General features: G+C 44.0%; 1 protein-coding gene across 1 annotated transcript; it reads left to right on the plus strand.

Annotated features, from left to right (window-relative positions):
• Positions 1–688: 688 nt before the first annotated feature.
• pycr1b (pyrroline-5-carboxylate reductase 1b) lies at positions 689–21,266 on the plus strand. Its single transcript, XM_084319344.1, has 9 exons — positions 689–817; positions 1,053–1,146; positions 8,010–8,080; positions 11,053–11,232; positions 13,671–13,778; positions 14,494–14,607; positions 15,635–15,727; positions 17,495–17,658; positions 19,134–21,266. The coding sequence occupies exons 2-9, from the start codon at positions 1,080–1,082 to the stop codon at positions 19,303–19,305; spliced, it is 969 nt and encodes a 322-aa protein (XP_084175470.1). The 5' UTR covers positions 689–817; positions 1,053–1,079; the 3' UTR covers positions 19,306–21,266.
• The last annotated feature ends 1,418 nt before the right edge of the window (positions 21,267–22,684 follow it).

The following is a 22,684-nucleotide window of genomic DNA, read 5'->3' on the forward strand; positions in this document are numbered from 1 at the left end:
TATGTGAGAGTCAGGTTAGTGGTGCTGGTGCGAGGGAGGAGGGGAGCAGCTCTGTGGGGTCAGGAGGTGACAATTGGTGAGAATTAAGGCTGCTGTCTGCTGTTAAAAAACACAAACACAAAGATGGCAGACAAGCACTTGCACAATATTCATAGCAAAAATATACACTAGCATGAATGAATGAATGAATGAATGAATGAATGAATGAATGACTTAATGAATGAATACTTTATTTAACAGATTGCAGAATGGGTACAATGCAGTACGGCTCAATACACACAATTGTTAAGGGGATGCAGACCAGAGAACGACGTTTGTCTTGTTTACATCAGGGTCCCCCATTTTCAATTCATAGTGACATATGACATACACAACATACACATTTATGGCAATCTGCTCTCCTTTCACAGAAAACACTGACACTCTCGAGAATTAGTCATGCATAATAGGAGTTGTCAGTGGACATCGAGCTTGGCTCCCCCAAAATAAACATAACCCACTGTCTAATGTAACTGGCCTAGTAGATAGACTTGACCTACATTTTGCCCCGAAGGCAAACACTGATGCAACTGGGCACGATGAACTGCGAAGCCCCGCCCAGAGGTCCTCACGCCGGTTTCTATTAGTCAGAAACAAGGATTGTGTCTCTGGTGATTGGCTAATCCATATGTCCATCACATTGGATGAACACGTGGGGGTTGCGTAAAGCAGGAAGCCACGTTGACACAAGAAGTGGTGTTTTATTTCATTCAACCGGCGAATAACGGGTCACCTTAGTTACACCTGCCGATCAAAGGACTCGCTAAACTAGCACAAGGTAAGACGTTACTGTTATAATATTGCTGGCTAGTCACAGTTCCTGGTTTATTTCGACGAATTCGTTCAATTAAGCTATCTTGATTTGCGGTTAATAGCCGAATCAATCTGGGCATGGGTATGGGCATGGTTTGTATTTCTTCTCTTGTGCTGATCAAAATACATGTATGTGTGCCAATGGCTTGAATATCTTTAATGGCTGACTCACACTGCAACGTTTGACCATTGGTTTACAGGGCAAGCGAGCCACACCATCTGAGAAGATGAGCGTTGGATTCATCGGAGCGGGCCAGCTGGCTCACGCCCTGGTGAAGGGATTCATGGCTGCAGGTGAGTCAGTGAGCAGTAGGGCCTTTACAGTAGTCTCTCTCCCCTACCCACTCACTCCCACACGGCGTGAAATCCGTTTTGTAGTTCCCTCATCATCACAGCCCTTCATCGGGATGTAGGGTATATTAAATACAGCGCCACGGTTTGAGATGAACGCCACTCCCTCCGGCGGAAACAGGATCTGTCGTCACTCAGTCCCGTCACCATGGTTTCACGTCAATGGCTGCATTTGATGTTTACGGATGTGGGAACCCTGGTTTGTATTTAAGTTGTGAAATGAAGAAATATATCTTTACACCAAAGGATACTTGCTTTTTTTTTTATCCACTTTTTCTCCCATTTTCGTATCATCCAATTCAACCCTCCCCTGTCACGAACGCTGTTTCTTGCCTCCCACAAGCCGGCTGCAATGTGGACTAAGTCATACATAGCACAAGTCCCCTCCGGTACTTGAGGTAACAGCAGTCGCATCTTTTCACCTGCGCAGCTCGATCTCTCAGTGGCGAGGAGTAACGCGTGGGAGGCTCACGCTGCCCCCGACACTTCCTGATTCTACTGTGCAGGCGCACCAACCGACCTGTAGGAGTCGCTGTCCACAACGCCCGATCCCCACCCATCAGTTTCCCACCCCCTAATACGGCCAATGTGTATTAGTGTGAACAACCAGCTAAACTGAAAGCAATGTGGAGCGCTGGGCTCGAACAGGCAAGCCCAGCGTCTCCGTCATTTGTGGCGAGTGCCTTGCCCACTACGCCACGTAGCCGCCTACACCAAAGGATACTTGCTATGTGTTTTATTTGCCATGGTGCATTTCTTATAACAAATAACTTTTAATACATCAATTATTATAAGATAAGATATTCCTTTATTGATCCCCTTGGGGAAATTCAGGCATCATAGCAGCATGGGGGGGTGGGGGGGGGGGGGGGGGGGGGGGTGGTGTACAGGTAGCCTATTCTTTATTCCCAGCGGAAGAGTGCTGCCGAGTGCTTCCGCGTTTTCCCTGATTGGCTGCGGAGCGGAGCGGCAGAGCTTGCGGCATTATGTAGCCGTAATCCCCAATGTTTTTCATTCGACGCTCAACTGGTATGCCGCCGTGCTGTGGATCCTGCACGGACAACACAGAGGCCCTCTACAGGAAGGGACAGAGCAGGCTGTTCTTCCTGAGGAGACTCAGGTCCTTCAACGTGTGCAATAGACTGCTGCAGTCATCCACAGCAGTCATCCACAGCAGTCCTGCTGTGGATCCGTTGGTGACAAGTTTGATTCCCTTCATTTTTTTTTTTTTTTTTTTTTCACATGCATTCTTTCGCCGGTCAAGTTTAGGCATGTTAACTTTAAGCATTGTTTCGGAGTTGGTTATGGTTAAGGTTAGGCATTGTTTCGGAGTTGGTTAAGGTTAGAAGGGTTAAGTTTAGGCGCTGTTAAGGAGCTGGTTAGAGTTTGTCTTAGAGAATGGCAATATTCTTTCGGAGTTGGTTATGGTTAAGGTTAAGGTTAGGCATGGTTTCGGAGTTGGTTAAGGTTAGAAGGGTTAAGTTTAGGCACTGTTAAGGAGCTGGTTAAGGTTAGAGTTTGTCTTAGAGAATGGCAATAGACAGCCTATTTCCGCACTGCCGCTCTCTCGCGCTGCCGCGGTCACATGGCCAATCAGGGAAAACGCGGAAGCACGCGACGCACTCTTCCGCTGGGAATAAGCTACACGCGTACAGGTAGTAAAAACAACACAAGCAGTGTAAACAAATAAGTCAATATAATTTACTATCTAACTAACTGAAATATATAGTATTCACAGTGTCACATAAGGTGCAGTATGCATGAGTATTGTTGTAATTTACTATCTAGGCCTAACTAACTGAAATATACAGTATTCACAGTGTCACATAAGGTGCAGTATGCATGAGTATTGAGTAGTGTTGTAATTTACTATCTAACTGAAATATACAGTATTCACAGTGTCACATAAGGTGCAGTATGCATGAGTATTGTTGTAATTTACTATCTAGGCCTAACTAACTGAAGTATACAGAATTCACAGTATCACAGTATTCACATAAGGTGCAGTATTCACATAAGGTGCACATAAGGTATGCATAAGGTAGTGTTATTGTCCTCCTTGGGTTCCTATTAGTTCTAGTTGGATGTCTGGCAGCAGTCCCTGCCCACTGTTGTGGAGCCTGATGGCCGCTGGTATGAAGGACTGTCCGAGGCGGTTAGTTGAGTCTGTGGCTGAACGTGCTTCTCATCTTGACTAGCTCGTCGTAGAGGGGGTGGGAGGGATTCTCCAGGATAGCAGCCAGCTTCCTTCTCATCCCTCTCTCTGCCATCACCTCTAGTCTGACCAGTTTGACTCCCACCACGGAGCTAGCCTTCCTCACCAGCTTGTTCAGTTTGTTGGTGTCCCTCGAGTTGATGTAGCCTCCCCAGCATGCCACAGCATAGAAGAGGACGCTGGCCACTACAGATTGGTAGAATGACTGCAGCAGTCTATTGCACACGTTGAAGGACCTGAGTCTCCTCAGGAAGAACAGCCTGCTCTGTCCCTTCCTGTAGAGGGCCTCTGTGTTGTCCGACCAGTCCAGTTTATTGTTCAGGTGTACCCCAAGGAACTTATATGACTCAACTAGAGTTGTTCCGATACCGATACCAGTATCGGAAATGCCGCCGATACTGCCTAAAATGCTGGTATCGGCGAGTACCCTCTAATTCTGCGCTCCGATACCATATGACGTAATTTGTATGAGTGAGCATTATAAAACAAACATGTTTTTAACCAACATGAATTAAAGTGTCATTTGTCATTTTAACAGCAGATACTTTCTTAAAATGCCATCGTCCCGACAGAGAGCTGTTGACGGGGAGCTCTGATGGGTTCGCTTGGTGGTGTTATTAGCATTGAACAGCTAACCAAAAGCTAGCGTTAACTAACGTTAAAGTTTTAACTTTAACGTTACCTTGGCTAAAGTTGGGGCTATTCATAATCCAGCAATAATGGCTGCAGACCTGCAAGCAAAGTACAGCAAGTTGGCAAAGGAGTATTCCAAGTTAAATCACATTTTCACCAGTAACGTTAGTCTTTCCATCTACCGGTAGCTCATGCTAGCTAACCTAGCTCACGTTAACGTCGTCACTGATCGACCACCTTGCGTACACAATTAATGACATGTTGCGGACAGCCATATCGGTGACGATGTTTAGCTTTTAGTGCCAAATGATAAGAGTCTGAGGCGGAGTCTCAAAAGAGAATGTTGAATATTTATTGTGCAAAAATCCCAACAGAGCCTCTGCTACTTAAACAGAGCCTTGGGGAAGCAAGTGCAGCAACTAATAATGTCTGTGTGGAACTAATGTGCCAACAACCTTTCCGTGGGTGAACTCATTGAGATAGTTTTCAATTACTGATACTAATATACTAATACTAATCTAGACAATCACCTGTTGTTGAATAAATACCATTACTTTATAGTTATTACTAAAAAACAGTATATATAAAATATATAATATATATAAAAAACTTAATTTATTTTAGATTTTTTTTTTTTTTTTATGTATGCACTGGTATCGGATCAGTATCGGTATCGGCCAATACCCAAAGCTTAGGTATCTGAATCGGATCGGGAAGGAAAAAATGGTATCGGAACATCTCTAGACTCAACCTCCTCCCCAGCTCGGATGGTGATGGGAATCTTCTTGCCCCTCCGGTATTCCACCACCAGCTCCTTGGTCTTACTGGTGTTCAGTTGGAGGTGGTTGCTGTTGCTCCACCCCACAAAGCTCTCCACCAGGGCTCTATACTCCTCCTCATCATTGTCGGTGATGTAACTTACGATGGAGGAGTCGTCGGAGAACTTCTGCAGGTGGCACCCTGAGTTGCGGCAGAAGTCTGAGGTATAGAGGGTGAAGAGGAAGGGTGACAGCACAGTTCCTTGGGGGGCGCCGGTGTTGCTCACCAGTACGTCAGACTGACTGTCCTTTAGTCTGACGTACTGCGGTCTCTGTGAGGTAGTCCTTGCTTGATCCAGGCCACCAAGCCGTGCTCCAGCTGCATCACAGAGAGCTTCTCTGCTAGCAGTGACTGCTGGATGGTGTTGAAGGCACTGGAGAAATCAAAGAACATAATCCTTACTGAGCTGCGTGGCTTCTCCAGGTGCGTGTACGCTCTGTGGAGCATATATAGATGATGGCATCCTCCACCCCGATGTTTGCCTGGTATGCAAACTGCAGGGGGTCGAGGGAGTCTTTCACCAGGGGCTTGAGGTGTTGCAGAACCAGTCTCTCAAACGTCTTCATGACGTGTGACGTCAGAGCGACTGGCCTGTAGTGAAGTCATTGAGGGTGCTGGGTCGTCCCTTCTTGGGCACCGGGACAATGCAGGAGGTCTTCCAGAGCTGGGGCACCCTCTCCAGCCTCAGGGAGAGGTCAAGTCAAGTCAAGTTAAGAGTTTTATTTGTCACGGCATACAAGTATACAATGAAATGCGGGTGGTCTTGCCCGCAACGATGTGCAATACAGTGGAATACAGGTTGAAGAGATGTTGGAGCGGTGCTGCCAGCTGCTCCGCACATGCTTTGAGCACCCTGGGATTGGTGTTGTCCGGTCCTCAGGCCTTATTCACACTAATCTTGGAGAGCTGCCTCCTGACCTGGCTGTTAGTGATGGTCAGGTTTGGGGCTGATGTCTCCATAGGTAGTGTGCTGTTGGCTGGGGTGGTGGGGTTGGTGTTTGTGGGTGATGGGCAGGCTGCTGCTGCTGCTGTTGGGGGTGGGGTGCGTGCCGGTGCTGATGGGTGTGGGACTGGGTGGGTGGGGGGGGGGTACTTGATAGGTGGGAAGCGGTGCTGGTGTTGATGGGTGTAGGAAGGCCACTCTGGTCAAAACGGTTGAAGAACGTGTATACTTTTAAACATGTGTGGATGTCAAACAGAAAACAAAAGTTCTCATTTTGTACATTTTCAAACGGGGGAAACACCTTTTGTGCTTGTTTCTGCAAGCTCGAAGTTCTCAGGAACTCGAAGTTGCTGTTGTCACTGCTCTTCTTCATCTGATTCCTTTTCAACATACAAGGCATCTGTGGTTAGGCGTCTGTTTTTTGCTTTCTTTTTGGCAGCTGGGTGCTGGGGTGGGGGGAGGCTTCAGATGGGGGCTTGGGAGGGCAACATCTGATGGGGTTTGTGGGTCATCGGTGCTGTCAGGGTAGGGATCTGATATTATTGTGGGGTTTTTCCAAGCATGAGGTAATGAAGACAGGAGTACAGATGGAATGCTTGGACCCCATTACATCATGCACATCGACCCACTGGGAAGCTGTCTTAATTCCTAAAGCAGGCCGTGGTATAATATTAGATATCTCACTGCAGCATTTAACACTGTGGCTCTGGCCCATTTCATCCTGTGACAACAAATAATGTACCTTGTATTTTGTCTTCAGATTCTCCCATTTTTAGGCCTGTTTTGTTGAGACCACACCCTCAAGGTCTAATTCCTTTATTATGAACCTGTTGAGCAATATATAGTGAGGTTCAGAAACACCCAGAACTGATAATGGGCTACATAAAATGAATGAAATGGACTATTACATTACCTCAACAGTAAGCTAAGCCTAAGTATGAAACAGACTCATTACATTCACTCCAAAGTAGGCTACGCCTAAGCATATGAAGAAGAATAACTTACTCCCAAGCTTCTTTGGTCGCAGCCGGTCTTTTTTGTGTGAATAGTGTCATGTTCTGCTCTGAGTTTGATGAGCTGTTTAGTTTTTGGAATGAATGAACTTCCAATAAATTAATGATCTTCACAATCAAATCGGCTATTTCTTAGACCAGGGGTTCCCAAAGTGGGGGTCGTGAGCCGCCATGGGGGGGCGGGGTCGCCAGATGATTTCCAAAAAAAATAATCCTATTAAAAAAAAAAAGAAAAAAAAAAAAAGTCAGGCCACTGAACTTAGAAGCAGGCCAGGCCAGTGTTTCTAGTTGCAGCAGCGCAATAGTTAGATAACCTAGGTGGGGAACAACCAGGAGATCACTGCAACTCACACAAGTTGGAGAACTATCTCTCTCTCTCTCTTGCTCTCACACACACACACAAAGGGAGCCGCATGTGATTGGTGGAGGCGGGACCCTTACAAAAAACTGTTGTTGCTAATCATTGACACATGCTAGCCTGTAATAATCCCCCCCAGAAAAATCTACTTTGCATTTGATATATTGCAAATATATGCCATCACACAAACTGGCATTTAAAGGGTTAGAATTATAAAATGAATATGTGGTGATGACTGATCAGGGCTGAAGTTGAATAAAAGATTGTATTATTTTCAATCTGACATTACAAAAAAACAGAAAATCCATCTAAATCAGTGTTGTTGCTAAATGCTAATCATACATATGCTAGCCTGTTTTTTTAACAATAATTTGTGATGCCATCACAAACACTGCCAGAATGCAGGAAATGAAGTCTTTGTAACAAGAAATTTCCTGGTGGGGGACCCCCAGACCCCCTGCTTAAAAAGTCGCCTGACTGGGGCTATATTTTGCACTATATTTCCTGGCCTGAATGATTTCCCCAGTCCGGAAAATCTCTGGTTAAAAGCCTCCAATGCTTATTAGTGTGTGTGCGTTTGAACGTGTGCATGTTTCAACCATACATTTCCATTTATTAAACATTTATTTTTTTACCTTCTATAATAGTGGGGGTCGCAGCTCTCTGACACCGTTATTTGGGGGTCGCGGCCTGAAAAGTTTGGGAACCCCTGTCTTAGACCACAGAAACATGTGACGGCAGCTGGTGAAAGGTTGCCATGCAGTGTCATTTTTAACAGATCGCTCCGAGGTTTCACACACTGAAGTGTCCTCCTCTCATCTCCAGGTGTGATCGCTACCAACAGGATCACAGCCAGCTCCCCAGACACAGACCTGCCCACCGTATCAGGACTAAGGGTGAGCACAAAGACCTGGAGTTCAGCAGGCTGTACCACATGTGACGTGTGTGTGTGTGTGCTAGCGTAGGGGGTGACAGTGGCTCAGGAGGTAGAGCGGTCGTCTGGTAATCAGAAGGTTCCCGGTTTGATTCCAGCGGGTAGCGTGTCATCATCATCATCATTTTATTTATTCGTACATGGAATTACCACAGTCCAACAGTACATATTCATATAATTCACCAAAAATACCATGGCCGAAAGGAACAGGAAGAAGAAAAAATCTTATATATACCTGCCCCTACACACACACAACACACAGATAGACATATTGTGTAAAACCAAACAGAATATACCCATTTTGCAAAAAAATTTAAACATCAACACAACCAAATTAACACTTTGATCGCCATGGGTTAAATTCATAATTTACCATCCCTCGCCAGCTCTATTTGTCTATGGAGAAGTTCCCCTTCTTTGCAGGGCTATAACCTTTTAAATTCTATTGCTACATTGCCATTATTATGGCCCATTCAATGTCCTATATGTATTGTTCAGGGTGTAGCAACGTTAAACTTTTTCATTCACATATTCATACTAAAATATGGTCTAAAGTATAAGTATGTTTTTATCGTGGGCGGCTACGTGGCGTAGTGGACAAGGCGCTCGCCACGAAATGCTGGAGACACTGGGCTCCACATTTGCCTTCAGTTTAGCTGGTCGTCCGTACTAATACACATTGGCCGTATTAGGGGGTGGGAAACTGATGGGTGGGGATCGGGCGTTGTGGACAGCGACTCCTACAGGTCAGTTGGTGCGCCTGCGCAGTAGAATCAGGAAGTGTCGGGGGCAGCGTGAGCCTCCCACGCGTTACTCCTCGCCACTGAGAGATCGAGCTGCGCAGGTGAAAAGATGCGACTGCTGTTACCTCAAGTACCGGAGGGGACTTGTGCTATGTATGACTTAGTCCACATTGCAGCCGGCTTGTGGGAGGCAAGAAACAGCGTCCGTGACAGGGGAGGGTTGAATTGGATGATACGAAATTGGGATGGGAGAAAATATAGAAAATGGGAGAAAAAGTGGATAAAATTTTTTAAAAAACATATGTTTTTATCGTTTTCTGCAGCTTTCTTCAGAACGTGATTTATAGCCCTAAATGCATTATATTGATGATGAAATACAGTTTGGTAGCGATCGGCGCGAGATGAAAAATTTCAACTGGACGTACTTCTAGAATGATCTACGTATGATCTGATGATGACCGGATGGGCGGGGGATCGTTTATAATTCCGCGGGCAACGTTAGATGATTCATCCAGAGTGGGTCATATGTTCATCATAGCAGTTTATATTGAACACGTTAGAATATAACGCTGAATCTTAGCATATGTTCCTCGCGCCGTTGGACGATCAGCGTGGAGTAGACCGTTTTCGATTATGGGATGTAGAAATGCCGATCCATTTCCAGGTTGTATAATAGTATATACGTCCAAATAACGTTGTTTATTGAGTTAGGGTGAGCAATCTATTATCCAGTGTTTCAAGATGGAGTCGCGGGAGCTATAGAGAGTGGCCGGACCACATTTGCATGAGTACTACTGGTTCAAAGGTTAATATCCGGTTGGCGATCTGCCGATCGGCCACCAGATGGCGCTCTTGAACCGCTAGAGAGTTGAGAGGAGATCACACTTGTGTCTCAGGGCCCCGGAAAGGAAATATGATTTCGATGACAGATTTTTGAAATATTGACATCAAAGACGAGTTAAGGCGTCCTCGGCGGAATGAGCATGGCGGGGAATGACGAGTTCCGGCGTTTTCGGCGGTTAAAGTGTTAAATCAACATAAATAAACCCATTTTGTCTATCTATCAGTCAAACTACATATTTAGGTTCATTCATTTACACCCCCCCCCCCCCACACACACACACTTATATAATGTATTATACTTCTATATACTATCTAATTTCTATTTTATTATAATATAACTAAATCATACTATTTATTCTACACCATATTGGTACAGTATTATACAATATTGATGATACATGAACAAACATGAATGCACCATTTGCCATTCAGCGTGGGAGGGCTTGTTTAAGCGATTGTCTGCTTAAAGGGATAGTTCAGATTTTTGGAACCCTAGCCTTATTCCTTTCTTACTAATGATGATGTAGATCGGTAGAGTCCTTTCTCAGGACAGCCTATGCTGCTCGTACTGGATACCCATAGCTCTGGCTAGTTAGTCACACAACTAAAGAAAAGTCAATGGGGCCATCTGTGACATGCATAAGATGTGTTAACACAGGTGTAACCATATAGTAATTAACCATTTTCATTGGTTTACCAAGGTAGATATAGAACAATCTATGACGAGCCCTGAAATAAATGCAGAAACCTACTTCGGGTGCATTGTGGAGTAGGTTTCAGGGTTGGTGCAGACTTCCCTTGACTTTGAATTAGTTTTGTCGTTACCTAGCTGGAACGGAGAGCATCTAGTATGAAGAACAGCATGGATTATGCTTTAGGAACCTGCCGATTGACAACCTTAATTAGTAAGTACTGTCTGACTTGTCTTGACTTTGATAGGTAAACATGTGTAACCATATAATTATTTAAAAAAATAATTTGTCTAAATTCTTTCTTGATATAAAAGATAACTCTCCTGATATATAAGATGACTTCCCTGATCTAAAGGAGAACTCTTTCCTGATATAAAAGATAACTCTCTCCTGATATATAAGATGACTTTCCTGATCTAAAGGAGAACTCTTTCCTGATATAAAAGAGGACTCTTTCCTGATATAAAAGATAACTCTCTCCTGATATATAAGGGAACTCTAGCTCTTTCCCTCTTTTTGTCCTCTTTTCTCTTCCCCTTCCTGGTTAATCTTCATTAACCCTCACCCCCAACTCTCCCCTATCCTTTTTCCCTCTCTCCACTCTCTCCCCCTTCTACATCCACATCACTCCATCCACTTTCTCTCACCACCTGTAGAAAATGGGAGTGAACCTGACCACCAGCAACAAGGAGGTGGTCAATAAGAGTGATGTGTTGTTCCTGGCCGTGAAGCCCCACATCATCCCCTTTGTCCTGGATGAGATCGGCCCAGACATTGAGGACCGACATCTCATAGTGTCATGTGCTGCTGGCGTCACTATTAGCTCCATCGAGAAGGTGAGTCTCTCTGTCTCTCCATCTGTCTCTGTCTCTCTCTTCTTTTTTTTGAACAAATGTTTTTTATTTACCCTTTTTTACATAAAACCAGACACACAATACATTAACAGTAGAAATCCACAATAAATCACAGGACTATGATCGACATAATAATAACAATAATGACAGTCCAGTACTTAAATCAAAATAAATGTAGATTAAAAGATATACCCATAATAAATACAATACAATACATATGCTCTTGCTCGCTCTTCCCCCCCTCAGGACCCCCTCTTGGACAATCCATCTATTATTTCGTTTAACACCAGGAATTACAAATTCATATGCTATCCTTTATCCTCTCCACCACATCTAACCAGATTGCTATGCTGGCTTCATTAACACCTAAAATTTGTGCGGTAGATATCTCTAGATAAATCACATCGAGATAGGTAAGAACCCATACCTTCCGGCACATTTTATCCGGTTGAATCCAGCGTGATGCTATCAGCTTTTTAGCAGCCGTAAGACCGGACAAAATTAGTCTCTTTACCTGTATAGAGGCTGCTAACTGAGAAACATCATTAAACAACAATACCGAAGGCAGTACAGGTATGGTCAGAAATAAAAATTCTGATAATTGCGTGGTTACTTCTTCCCAGAATATCTTAACAGGAGGGCATTCCCAATACATATGCATAAATGTACCAATATCACCGTTTAAACATAAGGAGCATCGAGAGTCTTGTTTGAGCCCCATTAGGTACAAACGTCTAGGAGTTAAGTAAGTCCTATGAATAAAATTAAGATTAATCTGTTGATGATCCGGGTTGCGTGATGACAACCGTACGTTTGCCCAAACTTCATCCCAATCAAAATCTTCCAAGTTTGGTATATCCTTCCTCCAGACTAAGTCTAGAGGAAGGACCGTCTCTCTCTCTTTCTGTCTGTCTCTCTCTTTGTCTAGATGTCTGTCTCTCTGTCTATTCACAGGTCTGGTCATGGAGATAACAAAGTCACTTGATGTCTCTTGTCTCCAGCGTCCTGCTGCTCTTTGTTTTGTCCGTTTTCACGCCACTGTTCCCCTTATTGTTTTAACTTCCTATTGATTTGCATAATAATAATCTTCGTCAAAACCTGCCGACACAGTGGCCCCTCGTCTCCCTCTTCAAGCACCCGTTGTCTCTCTCTCTCCCAGCTCTCTGTATCTCCAGTTCAATTCAATTAAATGGTATTGGCACGCCTCCAGAAGCCAGTGTTCAGCAGCATGCTGATGTGTGTAACATTACCCTTCTCCTCTTCACACCTCTTCTCTGTCCCCGTTCTCCCCTTCACACCTCTTCTCTGTCCCCGTTCTCCTCTTCACACCTCTTCTCTGTCCCTGTTCTCCCCTTCACACCTCTTCTCTGTCCCCGTTCTCCTCTTCACACCTCTTCTCTGTCCCCGTTCTCCTCTTCACACCTCTTCTCTGTCCCCGTTCTCCTCTTCACACCTCTTCTCTGTCCCTGTTCTCCCCTTCACACCTCTTCTCTGTCCCCGTTCTCCTCTTCACACCTCTTCTCTGTCCCTGTTCTCCCCTTCACACCTCTTCTCTGTCCCCGTTCTCCTCTTCACACCTCTTCTCTGTCCCCGTTCTCCTCTTCACACCTCTTCTCTGTCCCTGTTCTCCCCTTCACACCTCTTCTCTGTCCCCGTTCTCCTCTTCACACCTCTTCTCTGTCCCCGTTCTCCTCTTCACACCTCTTCTCTGTCCCTGTTCTCCTCTTCACACCTCTTCTCTGTCCCGTTCTCCTCTTCACACCTCTTCTCTGTCCCCGTTCTCCTCTTCACACCTCTTCTCTGTCCCGTTCTCCTCTTCACACCTCTTCTCTGTCCCTGTTCTCCTCTTCACACCTCTTCTCTGTCCCCGTTCTCCTCTTCACACCTTCTCTGTCCCCGTTCTCCTCTTCACACCTCTTCTCTGTCCCCGTTCTCCTCTTCACACCTCTTCTCTGTCCCTGTTCTCCTCTTCACACCTTCTCTGTCCCCGTTCTCCTCTTCACACCTCTTCTCTGTCCCCGTTCTCCTCTTCACACCTCTTCTCTGTCCCCGTTCTCCTCTTCACACCTCTTCTCTGTCCCCGTTCTCCTCTTCACACCTCTTCTCTGTCCCCGTTCTCCTCTTCACACCTCTTCTCTGTCCCTGTTCTCCCCATCACACCTCTTCTCTGTCCCTGTTCTCCCCTTCACACCTCTTCTCTGTCCCTGTTCTCCCCTTCACACCTCTTCTCTGTCCCCGTTCTCCTCTTCACACCTCTTCTCTGTCCCTGTTGTTCATCTCTCCTGTTCCTCTCTCTTCTGTCCATCTCTTCTTTCTATCTGCTCTTCTTATATCTCTTCTTTCTATCTGCTCTTATCTCTTCTGTCTATCTCCTCTTCTTTCGATCTTCTTCCTATCTACTCCATGCTATGCTTTCACAGAAGCTGGTCCAGTATCGTGCTGCTCCTAAGGTGATGAGGTGTATGACTAACACTCCAGTCGTTGTGAGAGAGGGAGCTACTGTCTACGCCACGGGAACACACGCTCAGGTGAGGAGAGAGAGAGGGAGAGAGAGATGCAGGATGAGTTGACACAGTGTTGTGATACAAGTGCAGGATTGCTGCCAGTTCACTGTGATAGAAACTAGGACTATTCATATTTTTTTTCCCATAGGAAGATTTGGAGCCAATTTTTTAACATTGTTGAATTGCCATCAAATCTTCCCTTGGCACTGATTGAAAATGAACGTGTATCACTATTTCTCAAGTGTTTTTCAGGGCTATCTGTAGAGTAAGGTTTGAACCCTCCATGCAGTCGAGAACAGAAACCGAAACCGCTGTTAATTAATGTCTATTCTATCAAGAGCACTAATTTAAAATGATTTCTCACCCAGTATCGGTGCATCCCTAGTTTGAAATAACAACCATCTCAAGTTTTACGTGTTTTGAATTTCTTGAATGGATTGATTTTAAAACTGGAAGAGTGACTGATGGGATAGGGCTGGCTATCGGCACCTATTCGATTTAGATTTTGATTCAATAAGGCTATTGTTGTCAAAAGATGTGATTTTGTCAACTGAGTTTCCATAGTAGTTCAGCAGAAACTCGGTGCAAGCACAACTAGAGGAATCTGCAGAAACCCTCTCACATCCGTGGAAAAAAGGCATAGATTACAAGATTGATTTGGGGATTTTAAGATTCAATGCAAATGGGATGATTCAATATCTTTACATTCTCCATCCACCCACACACTCCCTCCCTCCAGGTGGAGGATGGTAAGCTACTGGAGCAGCTGATGGGCAGTGTGGGCTTCTGCACTGAGGTGGAGGAAGACCTAATCGATGCCGTCACTGGACTCAGTGGCAGTGGACCCGCCTATGTGAGTGACTGGCGGCTGCTCGACCTATCGGAAAGAGGAACATGCGAGACGTGACTGACAGACACCCCGAATCCGAGAGGGGATGGATGATATATGGTCTTGCCTTGTGACTGATTTTAAGTGATCAAGTACTCAGAGTGTCTGTAAGGAAAGCTTGTTTAACATTTCTCTCCAACCTCACTTTTCTGTCATTGTGTGTGTGGCCTATAACAAAAAGGCACATAAGTTCTAAACGGATTCACGTAATAATGACCAAATGTTACGGAAAGCTTCATCATGGGGCAAGGACACACACTGACGCATAGCCACGTGTGTTTGCATGCGCAGTCGCAGCTATTGTGAATTCGCGCTTGTCGAGTATTTGATCAGACGGGTGAAAATCTTCTTGACACAACTGTGTTATAGCCCTGGTCTCACCAGCTTCCTCCTCCCGCTCTCCCCTCCAGGTGTAGACTGTTGAGGTCTGCAAGAAGGCACAGTTACCCTGTATGGAGCGATGGAGGAAAGGAACAGCTGGAATAATGTTCCTCTGTTTACATTTTTCCATTTCCATTTTGTCATTTAGCTGACTCTTTTATCTAAAGCGACTTACAAGTTTTGTACAACAAGACAGCAGGAAGAGTACAACTCTATCAGCTGAGTAACAACTCTGTTGTCAGCAGATGGTTTCATATAATAGTACTGTAGAACTTTTCTATCCTCTCACTCTGCATAAAAGTCTGGCTCGTCTGTGAGGAGGCGGTGAGGTAACCTCGACCTCCGGAGGACTGCAGCCTGTAGTGGGCGAGTTCCAAGAGTCGGAAATAAGTGAGGATGGAGGTCAGAGGAAACTAGACAACTGGCATTAATTGAGCTGTAAACGTTCTTTTGCCGGCAAACGGATCCATGTATTTTCTGTGCCCTTGGCCCCTGTAATACACATCTTTAAGCACCCACACACAAAATGAGCCTTCTCTCCATGTTTTGACGTCGACATGATGGTACTGTTGCCCTAAAGGAAACTCTTGGTGTGCTTCCTGTTTGACAGGCGTTCACAGCCCTGGATGCTCTGGCTGACGGAGGAGTGAAGATGGGTCTGCCCAGGAGACTGGCTGTTAGACTGGGTGCTCAAGCCTTACTGGTCAGTTGTGCGTCTGTCTGTCTGTCTGTGTCTGTCTGTCTGTCTGTGTGTTGCGAGACTGGCTCTGGTTGGTTGTTGAGTAGTCTTGTTGCTCTATTGGTCTGTTACAATAGCAGAATATTATACATTATTTTATTAATATTATTATTAGAAATGATGGTCGACCGATAGTGGATTTTTAAAAGCGGATATAATAACAATAGTTTGAAGCAGGAAAGGGCTGATAGCTGATTAATTGGTCGGTATCCGCTATCTTGAGGTGAGAAGTCAAGAGACTCCTTTTTGAAATCGACCAAACCGATTAATTGGTCGACCTCTAAAAGGCATACTGGCTGGAGAAACCAAGTTTATATATATTTTTTTTTAATCTACTTTTTCTCCCCATTTTTCTATTTTTCTCCCGTCCCCAATTTCGTATTGTCCAATTATACCCTCCCCTGTCTCGAACGATGTTAGACCATGCCTCCCACAAGCCGGCTGCAATGTGGACGAAGCCTTGCATCACGTGTCCCCTCCGGTACTCGAGGAGGCAGCCGTCGCATCTTTTCACCTGCACAGCGTGATCTCTCAGCGGCGAGGGTGCGTGGGAGGGACACGCCGCCCTCGTCGCTTCCTGATTCTACTGCGCAGGCGCACCAACCGACCTGTAGGAGTCGCTGTCCAAAACGTCCGATCCCCACCCACCAGCTTCCCACCCCCTAATACTGTATTAGTATGAACGACCAGCCAAGCTGGTAGCAACGCCGAGAGCTGGGCTCGAACCCAGCATCTCCTGCGTTGGTGGCGAGCGCCGTGCCCACTGCGCCACCTAGCCGCCCTCGCAAGTTTTCTTTTAAAGGGGTACTATTTTACTATTTCTTTCACTATTTGGGCAATTTTACACAATTCCTGTGAGTTTATGGAACACATCTGTAAGTTTTTTTTTCAAAAAAAATCATTGTTTTGTATTTTTAATCAAGTACTCAAAAACAGCATTTTTCTACCTCAAAATTTTAAGCTGTTTTGATACGCGGACCCGAAGGACGAGAATGCGATTTGAGTGACAGAGAGAGAGAGAGCGGAAATAGAGGTGGAGGTGCTGCGAGTGGTCCCAGAATGTTGCCATGTAGGTGGCAGTTGGCTACAAGCATAGACGGGGTGGGCATTATTATGCAGATGAGAAACCTCTGCTAAATTTCAGATGACTCACTTGAGTGAGGGACAATATTGTGAGATGAGAATTGGAAGAATGCGCCAAATTGAGAATTAGAGACATAGATCCTATTAATATACTGTAAGTCCACATAGCTAGAAAATAATGCTAAACACTGGAAAAGGCCATTTATAAGATAGTTCCCCTTTAATTAAAGTAATTGCTTTCGGCAGGGTTCATACAGGTGCTTGGAATCTTGGTGAAAGCTTGAACTTTGATTTGGTGTTTTTGTAGTTGGAAAATCAATCAATCAATCAATCAACCATGTACCAAACAGGATAAAGTAGCCTGTAGTGGACCGTGTTCATAAATAATTAATAATGTAATTTCACCTGGATGACATTCTTCAGTGACACACTATTTAGAACACTCTGTTTCCATTGGAGCAAATAATGTAATATCACAGGGATTTATGAATGGATTCGGATGGCAGATATAGCAAAGCAAATATTAATTATTAAACAAGGGTTATATTCTTTTCAAGTGACATGGCAAAAACAAATTCTCTCCCCTCTCTTTCTCCTCTCTTCCTCTTCCCTCTCATACTCTCTCCTCTCCATGTTATTTTTCTCCAGGGAGCAGCTAAGATGTTGCTAGAGTCTGAGCAGCACCCTGGCCAACTGAAGGACAACGTGTGCTCACCAGGGGGCGCCACCATCTACGCCCTGCACTTGCTGGAGAGTGGTGGCTTCCGCAGTCTGCTCATCAATGCCGTGGAGGCCTCCTGTATCAGGACACGGTGAGACACAAGCTCTTGTTTACTTTTAAACACGCACTACTTTCCAAACAGGCTGGGGTTCAGACTCTGGGAACTTCTCCCATAATGACCGTCAGCCAAAATGTATTTTGATGCTTTTTTTTAAATTATTATTATTTTTTTTTTTATTTAATGCACAGCAGCTGTCCAGAATCAAACGTGTTCCAGCACATATAGCTTTCCTCAGCATTTGTGACTAATCTGACAAAATGCTGACAAAGTACTTTTAAATACTCAAACCTGTTTGTTTCTTGTACTTATACTGTTACTGCGTATTAAAAAGCCTTTTTGATCCAGCTCACAGCTCCGGCGTTGTCACCAGCTTGGCTGGCCGTTCACACTAATACAATTGGCTGTATTAGAGGGTGAGAAAGCTGGCGGGGTGGGTCCGGGTCGTTGTAAACAGCGACTCCTACAGTTCGGTCGGGGCGCCTGCTCAGCGCGGATAGGATCTAAGGGGGGTAGTGTGATCCTTCCACACGTTACACCCTCTCAGTGAGAGTCCGCGCTGCCAGGTGAAACGAAGCGGTTGATTGGCTAGACGTGTGTCGGAGGAAGCACGTGATAGCCTCCACTCTCCCAGACCGACTGTGGGGGGTAAGTGTGCAGCGACCAGGAAGGGGATTGGGAATTGGCATAACGACTAACATTGGGATGGGAGAAAATCAGAGGAAAAAGGAGGGGGGGAAAGATAAAAAAAAAAAAAAAAAAAAAAAATTGAAATATATATATATATTTTTAAGTGATGACAATCAAGTTATCCCCTTGAGTTAATATATTGAACAACTGTGTCCATATTCAAACAAACGAATGGCCGATGGGAACTGTCACAGTTGTCCACACAGATGTTCTCCAGACAGCTCCTGCTGTCATCATAGAGGGATCTTGTCTCTAGCTTTAGGGGAGGGGCTTGATGTCTACAAATTGACTCTACTGTCCAAATTGGGTTGACAGGAGTGGCTCAGGAGGTAGAGTGGTAATCTGGTAATCGGAAAGGCTCCCGGTTTTTATTCCGGCTCCTCCCGGCAGTGTGTCGAAGTGTCCTTGAGCAAGACATTTAACCCTGCTCCCGATGAGCAGGTCGGAACCTGGCACGGTCACCTCCGCCGCCGGTGTGTGAGAGAATGCGAGGCACAAGTGCTTTGGATAAAAGCACTATAAAAAGAAAGCAGTCTATAATCCTAGGAATTACCAGGGCCCATATTTATAGAATAGGAGTACTGATGTAGGATTAGTGCTCTCGTCATATTACCATTATACACCTCACTTTGACTTATTAGCCAAGCTGGTCTCAGGTCAGCACTCCTACTTTCAGATTTGATAAATATAGAATTCCATTTTGTTTCTTTGTTTTTGTTGAACATAACTTTTGGTGAATACGACTTGTATAAAACAAAGCCCATGTTTCCAGACTCACCTCTTGTGGTTCTCTTGCCCCCCTCCCCTCCCCTCCCCAGGGAGCTGCAGTTTCTGGCCGACCAAGAGCGCATCTCCCCTGCGGCCATAAAGAAGACCACGCTGGACAAGGTCCTGCAGCAACCAGGCGTCACTGTCAGCGGATCGGCCAACGGCAGACCGGGACTGAGTCTCTTCAATAACCGCGGCCCAGGAGTCAAGAAGAACAACTGAGTGGACACAGGGAGAGAAACACACACATGCATCGCAAAACAACCTCCATCTTAACCACAAGTCTCATTCTCTTGAAACAAGGGGAAATATCTGCCAAGAGACAATTTCACTTGTTTGAGTAAAATTCTGCTTGTTTTTAAAGGATTTTCTCACAAGGGTGATTATCTTGAAATAAAATATATTATTACTTGTTTCAATACATTTCTTGAAACATGTTAAATTGACGTATCTCAAACCAGTTTGTCCAATGAGGGAAGCAACAGTTGTGATTGGAGGATCAAGAAAAGAGGGCAGGGTTTGAGATGGGTCCATCCATTGTATTGAAATAAGTGAAACTGTCTCACCCCATTGGCTGAATTTATTCTCACAAGAACATGACATTTTTAAGATGGAACACAAGATTGAATTACTATGGTGGAGATTTATTTTTACAGAGCACATTAACACACATGCATTAACACTTATTCATAAACATACGGTTTTGGGTACGTTACTCAAAGAAAAAAGTAATATATTCCTCATTACTACAGTAATTTCAAAAGTAATAATATTACATTACTTATTACTCTCTGGGAGTAGTAATTTGTTACGCTACTTATTACATTCTTTCTGTTACACCTCCCCCCAATCCAATGAACCGTCATCCCAAGAAAGCTTTTTATGTTTTTTATAGCTTCCATTTTGTTACTGAGAAAAGTACTTGTTACTTTGGAAAAGTAATAATATTATTACGGTAGCACGTTACCACCCGACGCGTACGGCACAGATTATGCAACCACGCGGTTTGAAAACACTAAGAGGATGGACTGTGGCCTGTAATCACATCCCAACGATGTGCACCAGATGACGAGGCCTGCGTGGACCCAGCAGAGGAAGAACTCTGACACAAGACCTGCAGAGTTCCAGATAGAGCATGTAGGGTTTTTAAAACGACGAATTAGCTACTGGAATTCTGCAGAAAAGGAGAAATGTCCGCCGAGCTCAGTTTGGGGCCTAACGTTATAAATAACCATGAAGTACCTGTACATAGTGAAATGCATACAATGGACATGGGACTACTTGTGCATACTATGGACCTGGGATTACACACACACACACACACACACGTACGTATGTATGTATGTCAATTGTCAATGTGCCTGCTATGTGTAATGCACAGACTTCTAGCCTTATGCTCTCCACACAACACACACTGTAGAGCAGAAAGATTGTATTTCCCATCTTTTGTTTGTCCGTGTTGGTCCCTAGTCTGTTGAGGGACGTCTGTGTGTCTCCCTCAGAGGAGGCCCTGCAACACACTGATACCATCTTGTATCAAAACATCATTAATTAACCTTTTTGTCTTGTTAATCCCTTTCGGTATAGTTTTCATTCTGTCATTTTCAATTCATTTGTAATTTGGCAGACAGTGTTATGCCGATAAAAAAGTGACTGAAGAATATATGAGCTGAAGAAGAATTGATACTTTTCTTTTTTATGTTTACATGGTGTTTTTGACCCGAGACGTGTTGCTCGCATATCAAGGTCATTGCAAAATCATGTCTCATTCATGTTTTGTTCATATCTCATCCTATCTTTAGGTCCTTTTGGGTCTAAAAGCCCACCCCAAGCTATATTCGCCCCGATATTCCTCACTAATGATTAATGAAGGCATTCGTATAACGTTGATTTCTCTCCAAAAGGGGAATGTAATATTATTATCTGAAAGTGCAAATGGAAAAACCTTGATATCTGTGGCGACACACAGAAGTAAAGTTGAAGTATTCACCTATGTTTTATGATGTGTAAGAAGTATTTGCATCAGCCAAAGCTATCAGGCCGTCCCAAATGTATTTTGTATTGAGTTGCTTTATATTTCTACGTCAACAATGTTGTGTTTTTCATTGTCGTGAAAGGACTTGTTAACTTGGCATATCCGTCACTCGGATGGTCTGCCAGTTGAAAAGCCAGTTATAATTAAAGGTGCAACTATAATGTTGTTTCAAAGTCACTTTGTCCTACGGATCCTATCCCTGCTGGCCGTGGATTTAACCACACGTGGCCACAATGGGACACTTTTGAGATGCACCCTGACCTGCAGATGGCGTCCTGCGATCAACTTAGGCCTTCTGTGAAGATCTAGGATCAGTTTACCATCTCCACATGCCAACCTTAGCCACTAGAGAGGGGGTGACTTGAAACTGACCCCGAATTAAATGAAGTCTCTTCCAAATGTGTAAAATGTCATTAGGCGAGGCATGCCTTTCATAAGTGTGGAGATGATTGGCTAATGTTTCACCTCCAACTCTTCCTCCCTCTCAGTTGTTTTAGTTCCCCCCCCCTGTTATTGCCTCTCGATCTTCCCAGGTTAACTTTTTTTCAGAACCAAGTACAAGTACTTAACGATACAGAGTACATACTAATACCATTGCAGTTCTAAAATTGGCTTTGAATACATAGTTTTATTTTCATCAGATGTTCCTCACTTTCTGGCAAGCAAATGAAATGTATAATTTGAACATGAGATTTTGTGTTTTCCTGAACAAACATGACACTGAGTAGTAGTAGTATCGGGAGTAGTTTTATGAGTACTTGAGCACTGTATCGGACCCGTTCGCCATTGACCATTCGACCAGGGCATCCAAACAGCCTAAAAAGTTGTCAGAATGAAAGGTTTTTTTTCTGACATCGACCTTTAAAGACCACTGTTGTTTCAATGTGGTTTAAACTGCAGCATTGAGATGAGATGAGGATTTTATTTTATTTTAAATCTTTATTTTTAACATGTAAATACAAACAAAATAAAACAAAAACACAAATAATTTATCTCTAGCAATGGAATAAAAAAATGTGTTTTACAAAAACAAAACAAAAAGAACATAACTCAATTTACATGTTCGAAAAGGAGTAGGAAGAAGTATACACTTATTAATCCTACCCCTTTTCCACTACTCAAAATGAATGTAATTTCTTACTAATTTAAAACCTTACAAAACAAATATATATATAAATATATGCAAAACATTAACAAAAAAAAATATATATATATATATATATATATATATATATGCAAAACATGAAGAAAAGAAAAATGTAAACACCCGTGAATGTCAAATCCCTTCCTCATCCCTGTACCTCGTGCAAATAATTTCTTTATAACTCAGTTTGAATTGTCTTATGTTTGGGCATTGCTTTAGCACAATATTCAGACTGTTCCACAGTTTCACTCCAAATCAAATCAAATTTATTTATAGGGCCCGACAACACACGTTAATGTCCCCATGGGCCGTACAGGTCTTCTTTAAACAAGTCAAGAAGAAAACATAATAAGTCAAGAACAGAACAAGAACACCATAAGGTCCAAACATTTTTAGATGAATGCAAATAAATGAAAGAATGC

Source organism: Notolepis coatsorum (assembly GCF_963971535.1).
Source record: "Notolepis coatsorum genome assembly, chromosome: 7".
Classification (NCBI taxonomy): Eukaryota; Metazoa; Chordata; class Actinopteri; order Aulopiformes; family Paralepididae; genus Notolepis; species Notolepis coatsorum.